This window comes from Diorhabda sublineata, chromosome X (assembly GCF_026230105.1).
Source record: "Diorhabda sublineata isolate icDioSubl1.1 chromosome X, icDioSubl1.1, whole genome shotgun sequence".
Lineage (NCBI taxonomy): Eukaryota > Metazoa > Arthropoda > Insecta > Coleoptera > Chrysomelidae > Diorhabda > Diorhabda sublineata.
Window position 1 is genome coordinate 30,598,243 of NC_079485.1, and position 14,611 is coordinate 30,612,853.

Sequence of the window (14,611 nt, forward strand, 5' to 3'; positions counted from 1 at the left end):
TTCTAATGCATAGATAAATAACTAAAGGTCTTACGCATATATTTATTGCCAGCATTGCTAATTCCAATGAAGAATACATTTACTTGTATTTAATAAATATTTGAATTCAATAAAGTGATTTTAATCAAATAAAACATCATTAAAATTAATTTTGCACTCCCAACTTTCTAATTCATAAGTTGTTTTGGATTGTTATTAGAGACAATAAAAGAATTTAAAAATATCCACAAAAAGTTGACAGTAATGATGACAATAATGACTGTTAACTGAATAATTGTGTCACTTCTGTTTTGTTTTGTGATAGTATGGTACAAAAGATACAAGTAATGCGAGTTTATATATTTAAAATAATGAAAACTAGTGATTAACACATGGAAATTGAACCTGATATATAAATATGAATAAACCAACTAAAACAGATGAGGATATTCACTGGTTTCATGGTAAACTGAGTAGGGAGGAAGCTGAAAACCTTTTATGTCAAGGTAACAATGAATCAAATTATAAGTCATATATTCATTTCATGTATTATTTTAGATGGCAGGAAGGACGGGTTATTTATTGTTCGGGATAGTAACTCCTCGTCTGGAGATTACGTTTTATCAGTTTATCATAATAACCAAGTTAGCCATTTCCAAATACGAAGACATGCAGAAGATGCGTTTTTTTCTATAGGTGAGTTATTGTTTTCATTCATTATGATAAATATTTATAAATATCTTTTTCAAAGTTTTAAAATTTTAATAAATAAATCATGGATTTACTTCTTTGTTAGATGAATATCTGAAATTCCACGGTTTGGAAGTCCTTATTGACTACTATTTTATGACCCCAAATAAACTCCCTGAAAATCTAGTCTTAACTGATTATATTAAAAAAGATCCTCCTCCACCTGATTCTCGAAGACACGGTCGTACAAATTTACTTCATAGAGCTACAGATCAAGGGAACTATACAGTGGTCTCTGAACTATTGAAAACAGATTATCCTCATGATGCAAAAAATCAAGACGGACAGACAGCAGTGCATTTAGCAAGTATAAGTGGACAAAATGATATTTTATTGAAACTTATTGAAAAAGGATATAGTGTCAATTTAAGAGATTCTGCAGGATACACTCCTTTGCATGTAAGACAAATTTTTTTATTCCTAATAATACATAATTTTTTTGTATATTTATTTTATTTTCTATTTCAGTATGCTTGTCAAAATAACTTTCCATCAACTGTAAGACTTCTCGTTCAAACAGGAAATGCCAATGTTCAAGCTAGGAACACAGAAACTGGTGCGGTACCTCTACATGAGGCTGCTAGCAGAGGTCACAAGGAAGTAGTAATGGAATTATTATCTTTAAATGCCCCTTCTAGACCTAGGAATAAAAATAATATGACGCCTGAACAATTAGCTCGCATGAATAACCATTTTGACTGTGCTGACATTTTAAGTAAATAATCTTGTTTATTTACCTGGTACAAAAATTTTGTTTAACTATATTTATATTTTTAGAAAATTATAAATATTCTCCCAAGAGGACAGACAGAAGTGAGTGGTACCATGGAACATTAGACAGACAAGAAGCAGAAATGATAATTAAGATGTGCAGTACAAAAAGTGGTACCTATTTAGTTAGATTTAGTGATAGAAATAAAGAAGACGTATTGACTTTATTAAATGATGATGGATTTTACAATTACATTATCCACAATAAAGTAAATAAAACTTGTAATAATTGTATTATTATATATTTATTCTATTTATTAATATTCAGGATGGATATTTATTTATTGACGATGGACCATATTTGGACTCTTTGGAGCACATTGTTGAACATTATAGTTTAATGCCTGATGGGTTACCGACAGTATTACAATTTCCTGTTCGCCCTAAACCAAAACCACCTGTACCTGAAGTAAGTATTCGCAAGATTTTAAGTTATGATACTAAATTTTAATTTTTACTGTTCAATGTATTTATTTTCAGTTCTCCACAATGCCTAAGCCAAACAAGAAGAAAAATTGCCTCAAAGTACCGCCAAAACCTGTTCCTAAACCTGATGAAACTCATAATAAACTTTTTCCTAGTCAATTCGCAAATATCTCATTTACAAGTGATTTCATAACAACGAATACCTATAACAATAACTACTGTGAAAACGAAAATGAGTACATTCCTGCAGAGCAATTGACAAAAGGGACTCTTATTGGAGAAGGAGAATTTGCTTCAGTGTATGAAGGTATTTATAGAAATTTAACTGTCTTAAAATTTGATCTACTAAATTTTCTCATCACTCTTTAGTTCCTTTCTTTCTCAAAGATTAGCATGTAAGTAATTTTTTGGTAGTTTTGATGTTGATTTCCAGTGAAAACCTCATTTTTGAAAACTAACTAATTAATGTAAAATTTTATATGTTTAGAATCTGATTGATTTGAAACACTTCAATCTGTATTGAGTATTTATGAACTATATCACTCATATATCTTTGTATTATCCAATAATTTTTGAAAATAACATTCTAAATCAAACAAAGAAACGCCTATCAAGGCGTAATATATCTCAAAATTGATTTTTTATCTTCTAAGCTCCAAATTGATGGCCAAATGTGTGGCAATTCATGAATTTAGTTGGTTCTACATTTTTCTACACTTTATTTACTACTTCCAGAACATACTACTCTCATATTTACATTATCTGGTCCTTCGAGCCAGATTGGACTCATGGAAAGCTTAATGTTACTTATTTGTATCCTATTTAAGGTACTTACTTGAATAAAAGTGGTGATTTGGTAAAAGTTGCAATAAAAATTCTCCACAATGAACAAATGGAAATAAATCGAGGAGCGTTTTTAAGTGAAGCTCAGGTTATGGTAAAACTAAACCATCACTGCATTGTGAAACTAATAGGTTTATCATTAGGACCTCCACTATTGATGGTACAAGAACTAGTTCCCCTCGGTTCAATATTGCAATATATTGACGTTAATAAAGATAAAATCAATCCAAATTTCGAATTTAAAATTTGGGCTGCTCAAATAGCTTGCGGTAAGTAACTTTTACAATATTCACTCCAACAAATATGTTAATAATATCTTCTCGAACACATTCAACATGTATCCTCTGTATTTCATGCTCCAGGATAATTAATTTGAGTGAGGTAAGCATTATGTGAAGAGAGAAGTATTATTTTTAAGTATTTTCTATTACTGCTCGAAATTACACTGGTCCTTTGAGCCGGATATGAAAGTTCAAAAGACAAGGCAGTGTAATTGAGAATGGAAGCAAACAGTTTTTTCAGTATGAGTATGATGAACAGATCCAGAAATTCCAACTTAGTGAAATGTAGTATGTATTTTTAACACTCACTATTATATTATCTGGTCCTTCGAGCCTTCTATAGAATCATATCCGGCTCAAAGGACCATACAATTTGTCTAGTGTTAATATCACCAACAATTACTCTACTATAGAATATTGAAAAGACCATATAATACAGTATGTTATATATATATATATATATATATATATATATATATATATATATATATATATTTTAAGGAATGGAATATTTGGAAGAAAATAGATTTGTTCATAGAGATTTAGCTGCGAGAAATATTTTGCTTGCCAGTCAGGTGCAAGCTAAAATAAGTGATTTTGGACTTTCTCGTGCCCTGGGAACAGATCATGAATATTACAGGTATGTATTTAATCATTCAATGTTTCATCTCAGTTTTGATTAAATATTTTATTTACTTGTAGGGCTTTACAAGGGGGAAAATGGCCTCTTAAATGGTACGCTCCAGAATCTTATAATTACGGTCAATTTTCGCATAAAAGTGATGTTTGGAGCTTTGGTGTTACGATTTGGGAAATGTACTCATTCGGGGCTTCTCCTTATGGTGACATGAAGGGATCTGAGGTAAGGATAACAGTTGATGTGTAGTTTATTATTATTCTTTATATATTGTTAATTAAAATTTATTTAATTCTTGATATGTTAGTATCTAAGGATTGATTGTGAGTATTAATTGCAGGCAATAACGTTAATAGAAGCTGGGGTGAGATTAGAAAAGCCGAAAGAATGTCCTGATGACGTGTACCAAATGATACTGAGGTGCTGGGAATACAAAGCAAAAGATCGACCAAGCTTCAATGAATTAGTTACTTTTTTTACATCCGATACTCATTACATGAATATTAGAGAATTATTACCAAAAGCAAATCTCGCATAATCTTCATTTTGTGCCAATTTTTTTTATCTCTTTAATGATAGCAATTATATTTTATAGAGGGTTTAGTAGGTACGCTCGGAATTTTTTTTAATAGTGCAATAAAAAAGTATTCCTATATTTTAAAATCCCATTTTAACCAATTTGAAATACTTGTTATGTTTTAAATTAGTTTTTAAATATCACTAAGAAATAACCAATTCCAATATCAATTTACACTTTGTTGTTACTAGTAGTAACTGTCAAAAGTTTTGATAAAATTAGGACTAATTAATTATTTTTGCAAATAAGTATCTTTTATAGGCTTTTTATTGTTCACAGTATATTTTGTGGTATCTAGATTTTATATTTGTCTTCCCAGTAACAACCCTAATTGTTACTGAATTCCCCACATGCACTATTCTAGCATGAGGTCTCTTGAATGTCAAATGTGAGATTAGTGGGTGGCGAGTGGTATTTTGTGAATATATTACAATACTTGAGATGCATTAACACAATTTTTATGTCAAAGGAATTAATTTTCACATTTGTTTTTAATTATTGTTTAAGTAGTGTCAAAAACGATAGTCTTAATTTGATTTGTTTATTTTTATTTAGATTCATTCTTAAGGTGCAATTCGTCGTGACACTGTTATTCCCACGACTTAATGCCATTTTATTATTATTATGTAATTTTCTAAAGCAAATTTGGAGAGTGAAAGCCATGTTATTTCAATTGGAAAAATAGTAATTTTTTTCAAGAAATTCGAGCTTTTAACAATTTTACCTGCCTTGCCATTATGGAAAGTCACTTGATTTATGATGACGGTTAATTTTATTACAGTAGGATTTTGATATAAAAAATATAGTTGTGATGAGTTCTCACTAGATGGAACATGTTTATAATTAGTCAACTGATAAATTATTATGAAACAAAGAAAAAGAGGTATTGGCATTGCGTGTCATTTCATATTAAAATATATTCAATGATAAGTGACATTATTCATTTTTATAATATAATTTTTATGTAAATATATATTGTTATATTTTTCGAATCATATTTTAATCTAATTTTAACTACAATATTGTTATTGTTCATTGCAAATTATTGAAACTGAGGCTTGAATTTGATTAATTAAATACATAATATGTATGATATTTAAGCATTCCTACACTTAAGTTTTAAAAATTCAATAGTTGATTTGTCTCGTGGATTAGTTTCCCCAATTTTCTCTTATCCACTGTCAGGGTCGCCGCTTTTGTCATCGTTCACCCTTTGCCTGCGAGATTTGGTAGATGGTCTTCTGTGCTTCTTCTATGTCTTCTTGTCTCCCAAACTTTCTTTGTATTTGAATCTTCATCCGTCTCAGGTGGTCTGTACCATTTAAATTCATTCTAGTATCGGTTTGACGTTTAACCAGTCGCTTTTATCTTCATTGACCCTTTGTCTGAATATTTGGTTTATGGTGAGCGTTCTCTATGTCTTCTTGTCTCCCAAACTTTATTTAATTTACTTAATTTAAATTCATTCTAGTATAAGTTTGACGATAAATCTCGTCGCTTTTCTCTTCTTTCACCCTTTGTTTGCAATATTTGGTTGATGATCTTCCTCTGAGCTTTTTCTATGTCTTCTTGTCTCCCAAACTTTCTTTGTCTTTCAGTCTTTATCCGTCATAGGTGTCTGTACCGTTAGAATTCATTCTGGTATCGGTTTGAGGTTTAACCTTTTCCTTTTATATATTATATTTTGTTTTTTGGAATTTTATTTCGAATACTTGTACTTTGCTTTCAAGCCTTTTTCTTAGTATCCCGCTTTCACCACCGAAAGTTAGGAGTTATACACTGCCATTGTTGTCTCTTTCTTACAAATAATGTACTCCTGATATTGTGGTATATATAAGCTGTATTCTTCATTCTAATACTTCTGAATATTTTTGGTAAGGTCTTGTTTCAGAGGTTCCTGTGTTCAACATAAAATTTTCTTCTTTTATTTACTTACTCATAAAGTTTTGTTGTTTGTTTTGATATAAATATCCGTCTCGAATGACCAGACGTTGTATCAACGAGTTGTAGTCAATAGTGTTTCGACTCTTTTACAAACACCTTATAAATAAATATATTTTTCATCTAACGTTAAATGTTAGACAATAATTGGATTTATATATATTTATATATACATATATATATATATATATATATATATATATATATATATATATATATATATATATATATATATTGAAGTAACCATTCCATACTTCATTCCAAACTGCAGAATTTTATATTTTTAACGTAGCCCTTGAAACGTTCAATGCATGTGCTCAAATGTTTATTAAATTTTGACATTTTGTATATTTATATTTTTATGTATTTATTTATTAATGTTAGCAAACGCCTTTATACAAAGATATATATTTATTTAAGAAAGTGTGTCATATGTGCAATATTTAATAAAATTATATTATAACTTTCCCTTTTCTTTTATTTACCTTTCAATACAGCAGATAATTCGAGTCTATGGGAAGAATTATCAAATTGTTCTTATTCCTAAAATAAAAAAAACGGATATTTCAGTCCTAAGGGTGCACGAGGCCCCAGCAGGGCTATAGTGAGAAATTGACTCATTATGACCGTAAGCGCTATCAGAAGAGACTTCAGGAGTGTGGTTGTGACCCGTTTGAGCTGCGGTACGAAGATATGGAGAAAAATAAGGACCAGTGGCCACGCGTTACCGAATTAGATAGACCTTTACGACCAAAGAACCTATGAAGAATTACAAGAGTTTACAAGCTCACCTGTAACCTTGTATTTTCTCATGTGAAAAAAAAAATATTTATATTCATATTTTGTATCGGTGTCATCATATGAATCATCAAATCCCCCATTTATATCAATATGTTCATCTATGTCTTGTTGATGTAATTCTTTTGATACCAATTTGTAACCTACTTCCCCGGAAGGAGACTCTTCCTAACGAAGTGGTATAGGCTTCAGTTGAAGTATATGAATAACTGGTGTTTAGACGTTAAAAGTGAATTAAAAAAAAGTGGAAAAGCTGGAAACACCTTATGAATAAAAATTAAACAAACTATCCCCGGACACAATTCTCCAAATTAATAATTCTTACTAAGAACAATAAAAAAAAATTTCGGCAACAAATAAATTTATTAATATATCCGCATCAACTACGAATCCAAAAGAGCATAATGAATAAAAGCAGTTACGAATTAAAAACAACTGGGATTTTTATATATTAAAGATAAGACTTGGAAATCCGGGATGGTTGTAGCCCTCAACTGAATTCCCAATTTTTGAAGTTAAGTTGAATTTTTTTGTTCGTGGTGCATCGTTTGACTTGTTTGGGTGTGGTTGAACTCCCAACCTGTCAATAAGTTCGCAGTGAAGTCAGTAAAAAATTAAATGCAACGGAATATTAGACAGAATTTATACACGAATGTTTATATTGTTACGTAGGCGTAATAGTAAACAGGTCCGAGGTAACGCCATTCCTACACCAGCGAAGGCCATGATGTAAAGAATTAGCGCCATAATCACGATTGAAAACATTGTTTTAAACAGAAATGTTTACATTTATAAAAATTAATTCAAATCTATTAAGTCATGTCTATTTCTGCATACGAAAACCATGAGGAGTAAGTATACTGATAGATTTATTTAAGTCTAACGTATAATTAATAGTTTATTGGGATTTGTAGTTCATTAGATCTATTATATGAACATGAATATTTTGAAGAAACAAGTCAAGAAGTATGGGAACATTGTGTTATTCCCTCCTCTATCAGTATATTTCATATCATATACAAAATACTCGTAGTTAATCTCTCCTTTGGAATCGTAATCTCTACAAGTAAGTGTTGTTATAATGTATTTAACAACACCGACTAAATTTGCTACAGTTATCAAATATTTGATTTTTTTTCAGTAAATGTTCCGAAAACAGTATTGCATGTATATTTTGCAGCTAGTGGAATTTATTTGATTAGTAATCTCGAATCAAATGTAGGAAAATATCTTATTTTAATATTTTTTACATCATCATATATTATTTTAAGAATCGGTAGCTACATACAAGAGCAATATTATCCAACCCAAAAGAATAATGTTCACAAAATTCAATACTTCAGTACTTCTAAGTTAGTGAAGTACACTCTTATTATTATTTTAGTGTTATGGTAAGATTTAATTCGTTTGTGTAGGTACACATATTTTATAGTTTTGTACTTTTAGCCAGTATTTTTTATTGAAATCTGAAACATGGATGGAGATTAGGGGGGTTATAATGGTTTTTAGTATGAAATTAATCTCGCTTGCAGAAGATGTTGAAAGAGGTGTTATAAAATATCCATCTCATTTAAAATATTATGCTTACATATTTTGTGGTGCAAACGTTATGTTTGGTCCTTGGATATCTTTTCAAGAGTACGAAGCAATGTTTTACCAACCTACAAAAAAGGTAAAGTCGTTTGTGTTATTTGTTATAAATATAAAATATATTTTTGTAGAACATATGGTGGGTTTTTGGAATAGCAAGGGCTTTATTGATATCAATGTTCTTTCTCATGCTCTCTAATTGTTGGTCAATGTATTTTATTCCCGAAGACTCGAATCAGTGGTTGACAAGTTATAGAGAGGCTTTTTCATTCAGAGCTAGTCATTATTTCATCAGTTTTTTATCGGAGGCATCTATGTTAGCAGCTGGTTACAAGAATCCTAAAATTTGGCATGAACCGAAGAAATGGCACTTTGAAATAGCTGATCCTTTGAAAATCGAGTTTCCCTCTGCCTTAGCCGTAGTTGTGACTACATGGAACAAACCAATGCATGATTTCTTGAAAAAATGTAAGTTTTAATTCATTTTCCTCTCAACGCTTAAATCTGGTTGTTCCTTCAAGCTGATTATAAACCTATGAAAGGCTCTAAAGAACTGACAGTGTAATTGTAAGTATTTATGTAATAGTCTTGGTGAATAATGTTTTCAGTATTAATATCACCAGTATATGTATATTTCTCATTTGAGTTACCATTAACACGTTTATGACATTGTGACCCACCAGTGGGACCTACACGGCCACTAGCCATAACTAACTTGGCTCACCAGAAGGTTACAATATTGTGAACTTGTGATTGTTCATTCTAATAAGAATTATACATTTCAGATACTGTCTCAAAACTATAGCAGCCAGGGTAGTCCTGCTTCCAAACTTATGGTGTCTGGTCTTTGACAACGTGATCACTGACCTAAATAAGGCAGACTTTTATACACAGGCTTACACTGATGATTTAGTTAACGTTTGCTCTGGAAGGGGCCTTGGGCGTAGACAGGTGATGCTAGTCCAAATAACGAAGAATTAACCCAAGCAAAACCGAACTTCTTCTTACCAGGAAGTGCAACACTGGCACGCCCCCAAGTGTAAAATTGAGAGACGGGACTCGTACGTCTTTAGGGTCGTAAAATATCTGGAGTAACTCTGGATACAAAACTGCTCTGGTACAAAAAAGGGGACAACAATATAAAAAGGCCACCTGCGCTCTCTGGGCATGCAGAAGAGCCTTCGGTTGTACATGGGGTCTTCTATCTAATATCCTCCACTGGATATATACCTCAATGGTTCGAGGTAATCGTGTGGTGAAAGGACACCCCAAAATAAACAAATCTTTTTCTCTTAGAGAACACGCTACCTTCTTCCAAGCCGAGGTATTCACTGTGATGGAATTTGGACGCGCGATATTCAATCGACACCACACGAACATAGTAATCTCAATATGCTGAGATAGCAGAGCTGCCATACAAGCCATAATGGTCCTAATAGTGAGCTCCAAGCTAGTGCTGGAGTGCAAGAGAGTCTTGAAAGAACTGATGAGTGATGTTTTCAAGATCCAGCTCGTTTGAGTGCCCGGTCACTCGGGCAACAAAGGCAACGACGAAGTCAGACTGGGATCGCTGAACCCACCAATGGGCCCGGAACCCATTCTTGGTATTGCTATTACGTCTCTCAACGATCTACTCCGTTGACAGGCTCCGTGGGGATGAATGGAGATAGCTGGGATGTGTCAAACAAAGGCACACATAGTTGGATCTTCTGCCTTTCTTACCAAACAAACAATTGATGAATCAAGAGTAAGGAGAGCATTGAGGTTCATCACAACTGAAAAAATGCAACTCTTATCAGGGAAGTTTATGCTGACCAATATGCTTAAGGGGTAATTTTAGTAGATCATCTACCATTTCATCTCAAAAATTATGTAAGACAATAAAAGAGAATGACGGAAAAATTTGCTCAAAGATTTTCTCTTGCATCAGGATAAAGCACCCAGTTACAGGGCCACCAATGTAATAGCCACAATAACTCAGACAAGCTTCGAATTAGTCAAACATTTACCATATTCTCACAAAGATTACCAACTGCTTCCAGAACTTAAGAGATAGTTTTTGTCGTCTTCAGTTTTCACAAGTCTGTCCACAACCTACTTTCCTCTAGATCGCGCAATCCCAAATCCTTTTACCACTATCAGCTGTAATGAAAACGTCTTTGGCTCTCCATATTCTTTTGGTTCCTTCTACCCATATCCCCAATCCAACAGTTGCTCCTGTTGAGGCTGATGCCGTTTCTTTTGCTATGAGGTAAAAATAATCTGAATGGTTTGATCCTTTGGGACTCAAAGAAGCTTCCTCAGTTCCAAATTGGGATAAAAACGTGCTATCCATGTACCATGACGTGTATTCTCCCAATCCCTAAAAAGAAAATCTTATGTTGACTTAGAAGTTAATTCCCATCATTCTCAAAGAGAGAGGAAAATAAAAGAACATGGATAGGAGAAAAATGTAGACCTTAATGAAAATTATATTTAGGTGAAAAGGATTTAGAGGCTGAGCAAGAGGATCAGTCCTCATAACAGACTAAAAACAATTTATAATTATCAATAATAGTGTATAACATCTGACTAATGACTTTCAACCAGAGATGGTCATCTAAGACACCAACTCCACTGTCATTTGAGAGTGCCCAGCACTCACATGAACGCAGTTCAAGGCAAGTCTCGCAGTTTGCCTAATGACATCAAAAGGTTCAAGTCAAAGTGCCTGATTGGCTTCTGAAAGTACATCGGCTTTTGGTAATGTCAAGTGATGCGCGATGGGCCTCTCAGATCCTATGTGATTAACGGTCCTTGGCCATTCACTACACTACTATGAACATATTGGAGTTTATCTAAGTTGGAATTTTTGATGATATTCATGCTTATATAACCAACAAAAAAACTGTCTACTCTTTCTGGTCTTCTATAAGTTCCTATCCGACTCGAAGGACCAGAATAATAAAATGTGAGCATAACTTAATTGTTTCATATTTTCTCAAATTTAATATTATCTGATGAATATTATGAATAGAACTTTAATCTGTAGGTGTATTTGATATTTTTAATATTTTCAGATGTGTACCGATCATGGTTGCCGCTAGGAAAATTTTATGGCATATTAGCAACGTTCGTCATATCTTCATTTCTTCATGGATTTGAATTCAAAGTATCCGTTGTATTAATATTGATAGGAATATTTTCTTACTTACAATTAACCACTAGGGATTATTTTGCTAAAGCGTTCAGCTGTTGTATCAGAGTATACCCATGTAAAAACATATGCAGTCATAGGTTCAAAAGAAACAGTATCGCGTCTTGGATTTGTAGGTTGGTTTTTTCATTTACTACCATTTTGCATCTTGTTTATTTGGGGATGTTGATGGATCCCAGTACTGATGAGACCGGTATATTAGAAAAGTGGAAAAATTTATATTTTGTCAGCTTTTGGATAATGCTTATCAACATTTTAGTTATTACGTAAGAATGTTTTTTAAATTTAACCTGTTCTTGAGTTATTGCATGTGATATTTCTAGCGTAGATTTTATATTTTAAATAAATAACTTTTACATTAATATATGATTTTTTCTTCTCTTCAGGCACCACTCGAATACGAGATGGAGATGCCTGAGGATATTGATCTTGAATTTCTGTAGATTGTAGTGTTCGGTGCCTTGGTAGCTGATTCCACAGGCTTCCACTTCTTCAAAGAAATGAGTCCAGATCAATTGACATTCTTGGCATTTTCAGGCGAACTCTGTGTTCATGAGCCACGTCTGCCTGTCGAGTAGGTCTTGCAAACACTGCTCTAGAAGGGATTATGCTGGACATTTCAGAAGTGGTAGTATCAGTAAAAAAGAATCAGTTCAGCGACCTTTCTTGTATGCTCTAAGCTGTCCAATATTCTGGTCAACTCTGGATCACCTATAAGTCGAATTGCTCTCTTCTGTATTGAGTCGAGCATCCTAAAGATATGCTTGAGTGCCGAGCTTAAAAAGTGCGAGCAAAGATGGACGAATCTGAGCCTTGTAGAGGATTATGAGCTATTGCGGAGTGTCTTAAAGAGTGCTACAACATTTTGTGAAGCTACCTTAGCCAATGGCTTCCAACCTTAACACACAATAAGCGAATTTGAGGTGATGGTGATATTTTATGTCCAGTCAGGACTAAATCTTGACATGCCAACAGCTACATGTCATATATTTGATGAATGAATTTAAGAATATCAACCAACCAGATTAATGCACAATTTCCCTCAGCTATTTCCATTAGAAGAAAATTGAGAAAAAAAAGTAGCAACTGGTGTGGCATATTTACATAAATATATATTCTCTTTACAAATTTAAACACAAACATAAAAGTTTAAGTAGGTCTTTTGATACTAAACTAAATTAACATTAAAATAGCCGAAACCGCATGACTATATCTTTTTTTCTATTCCGTGGTATCTTAAGAAATCAAAATATCTAAAATATATGAAACAACGCCCTCTAGCATTCACGTTGCTGATTGAATTGATTAAATTTTATATATTTTATATTCCCTGACAAAAACTCTTTTAAACAATATCAAGTGATTAAAAATCGGCTAAGCAGAACCGGACTTACAGGAATTTTATCATAAGAAGGTTCCCACTCTCCCTCACCTGCCATTTAAAGAGATATTTGTTGAATAATTCGATTATAGTATATAAAGTACCACTTAATAGGGTAAATTTAAACAAAAGTCCCTTTTGTAATTCTATATTGCCAAATAAGCCTCTAGTGGTGGACCTAAAATTTTGAAAATAATTTCCAGAAATTTTTGTTATAATTTTTTCTCTTAAGCTGTAATATATTCCGTTCCTGAGATTTGAGTTTCTTAGTTGCCCACCCGATACACATTTAATAACATCTACTTTATTCTAAATACACTCTTTGGTTTATTTATCACTGTCCTGATGTATTCACTATCACTATGACATCAAATCGTTTACTAACTACAGCTGCTAGACATCCGCTTTATATATTATAATCACTTTCTAGAACCTCCAGGTCTTTAAAATTTCTATATTGCCGTATACAAACAAAAAGGCCTTTTGCGTAATTGTCTACATATAAAAAAAACAGTCACTGTCCTGATGTATTCACTATGACATCAAATAGTTTCCTAACTACGGCTGTTAGACACTCGCTTTATACAAGGTGGCACAAAAAAACGCATGGATTTCAAATCAGTATAATTCGCTTTATTTTGATTATATACAAAATGGACTCACATGAATATAAGGTGTAATTATCCAATTTATGACTTTGTTAATTGTAATATCGATATGCACTGTTCGTAGTGAACTGATTACTTCAGACAGATGGCGTTCTTCCGCGTCGATACACATCAAAAGTCTTTCTTCGAAGTTTTCCATTACTTTTAATAATCAGGATGCGCTGCAGCGAGCGTCGAGACAAGTTTAGAGTTGGAGCGCGCCGTCTAGTGGAGCGGCGAGGATTTTGAAGAACCGACGCCCTAACTCTGTCGACATTTTGTGGAGTTCGTGGCGTGCAGGGACGACTTCTGCTTCATAACTGATCCAGTTGTGAAAAAAGTAAAGCTGTTGAACTGTAATAACTGATTCATTACTTTAGAACAAATGTTCAACAGCGAAAACTCTATGCGCCACGGACCACTGCGCCATTATTACTAAAACTGGACGCTTTAACCTACAAAACAACCAGCTCCCGCTCCGCTCCACCCACTCTCACTACTTAACTCAAATTCATACGTGCTTTTAGTTCCGCCCATTATATTATAACCACCTTCTAGAACCTCCGGATCCTTAAAATTTCTATATTGACTTATACAAACAAAAATGTCATAGAAAGTAGATAGAATTATCCGGCGCACCGTCAACGCTTAGATTCGATAACATATTAGAACAGGACCGTCTTCACGGTCTATAATATAAATATGAAATGCCCTCGACACTGCCACACGATCAACGGATTCCAAAACATGGATCAAATAAACATTCATTCATATTGTTTTATTGTCATTTTGTA

The 14,611-nt window shown here is 32.9% G+C and overlaps 2 protein-coding genes across 2 annotated transcripts; both read left to right on the plus strand.

Annotated features, from left to right (window-relative positions):
* The first annotated feature begins 41 nt into the window (after window positions 1–41).
* On the plus strand, window positions 42–6,644 carry LOC130450795 (tyrosine-protein kinase Shark). The gene is made up of 11 exons (XM_056789426.1): window positions 42–485; window positions 538–675; window positions 776–1,128; window positions 1,198–1,444; window positions 1,507–1,709; window positions 1,769–1,909; window positions 1,981–2,233; window positions 2,754–3,038; window positions 3,552–3,690; window positions 3,753–3,912; window positions 4,028–6,644. The coding sequence occupies exons 1-11, from the start codon at window positions 398–400 to the stop codon at window positions 4,223–4,225; spliced, it is 2,205 nt and encodes a 734-aa protein (XP_056645404.1). The 5' UTR covers window positions 42–397; the 3' UTR covers window positions 4,226–6,644.
* A 1,041-nt stretch (window positions 6,645–7,685) lies between these two features.
* LOC130450765 (protein-serine O-palmitoleoyltransferase porcupine) lies at window positions 7,686–12,151 on the plus strand. The gene is made up of 6 exons (XM_056789387.1): window positions 7,686–7,854; window positions 7,918–8,069; window positions 8,145–8,394; window positions 8,450–8,675; window positions 8,725–9,061; window positions 11,653–12,151. The coding sequence occupies exons 1-6, from the start codon at window positions 7,823–7,825 to the stop codon at window positions 12,057–12,059; spliced, it is 1,404 nt and encodes a 467-aa protein (XP_056645365.1). The 5' UTR covers window positions 7,686–7,822; the 3' UTR covers window positions 12,060–12,151.
* The last annotated feature ends 2,460 nt before the right edge of the window (window positions 12,152–14,611 follow it).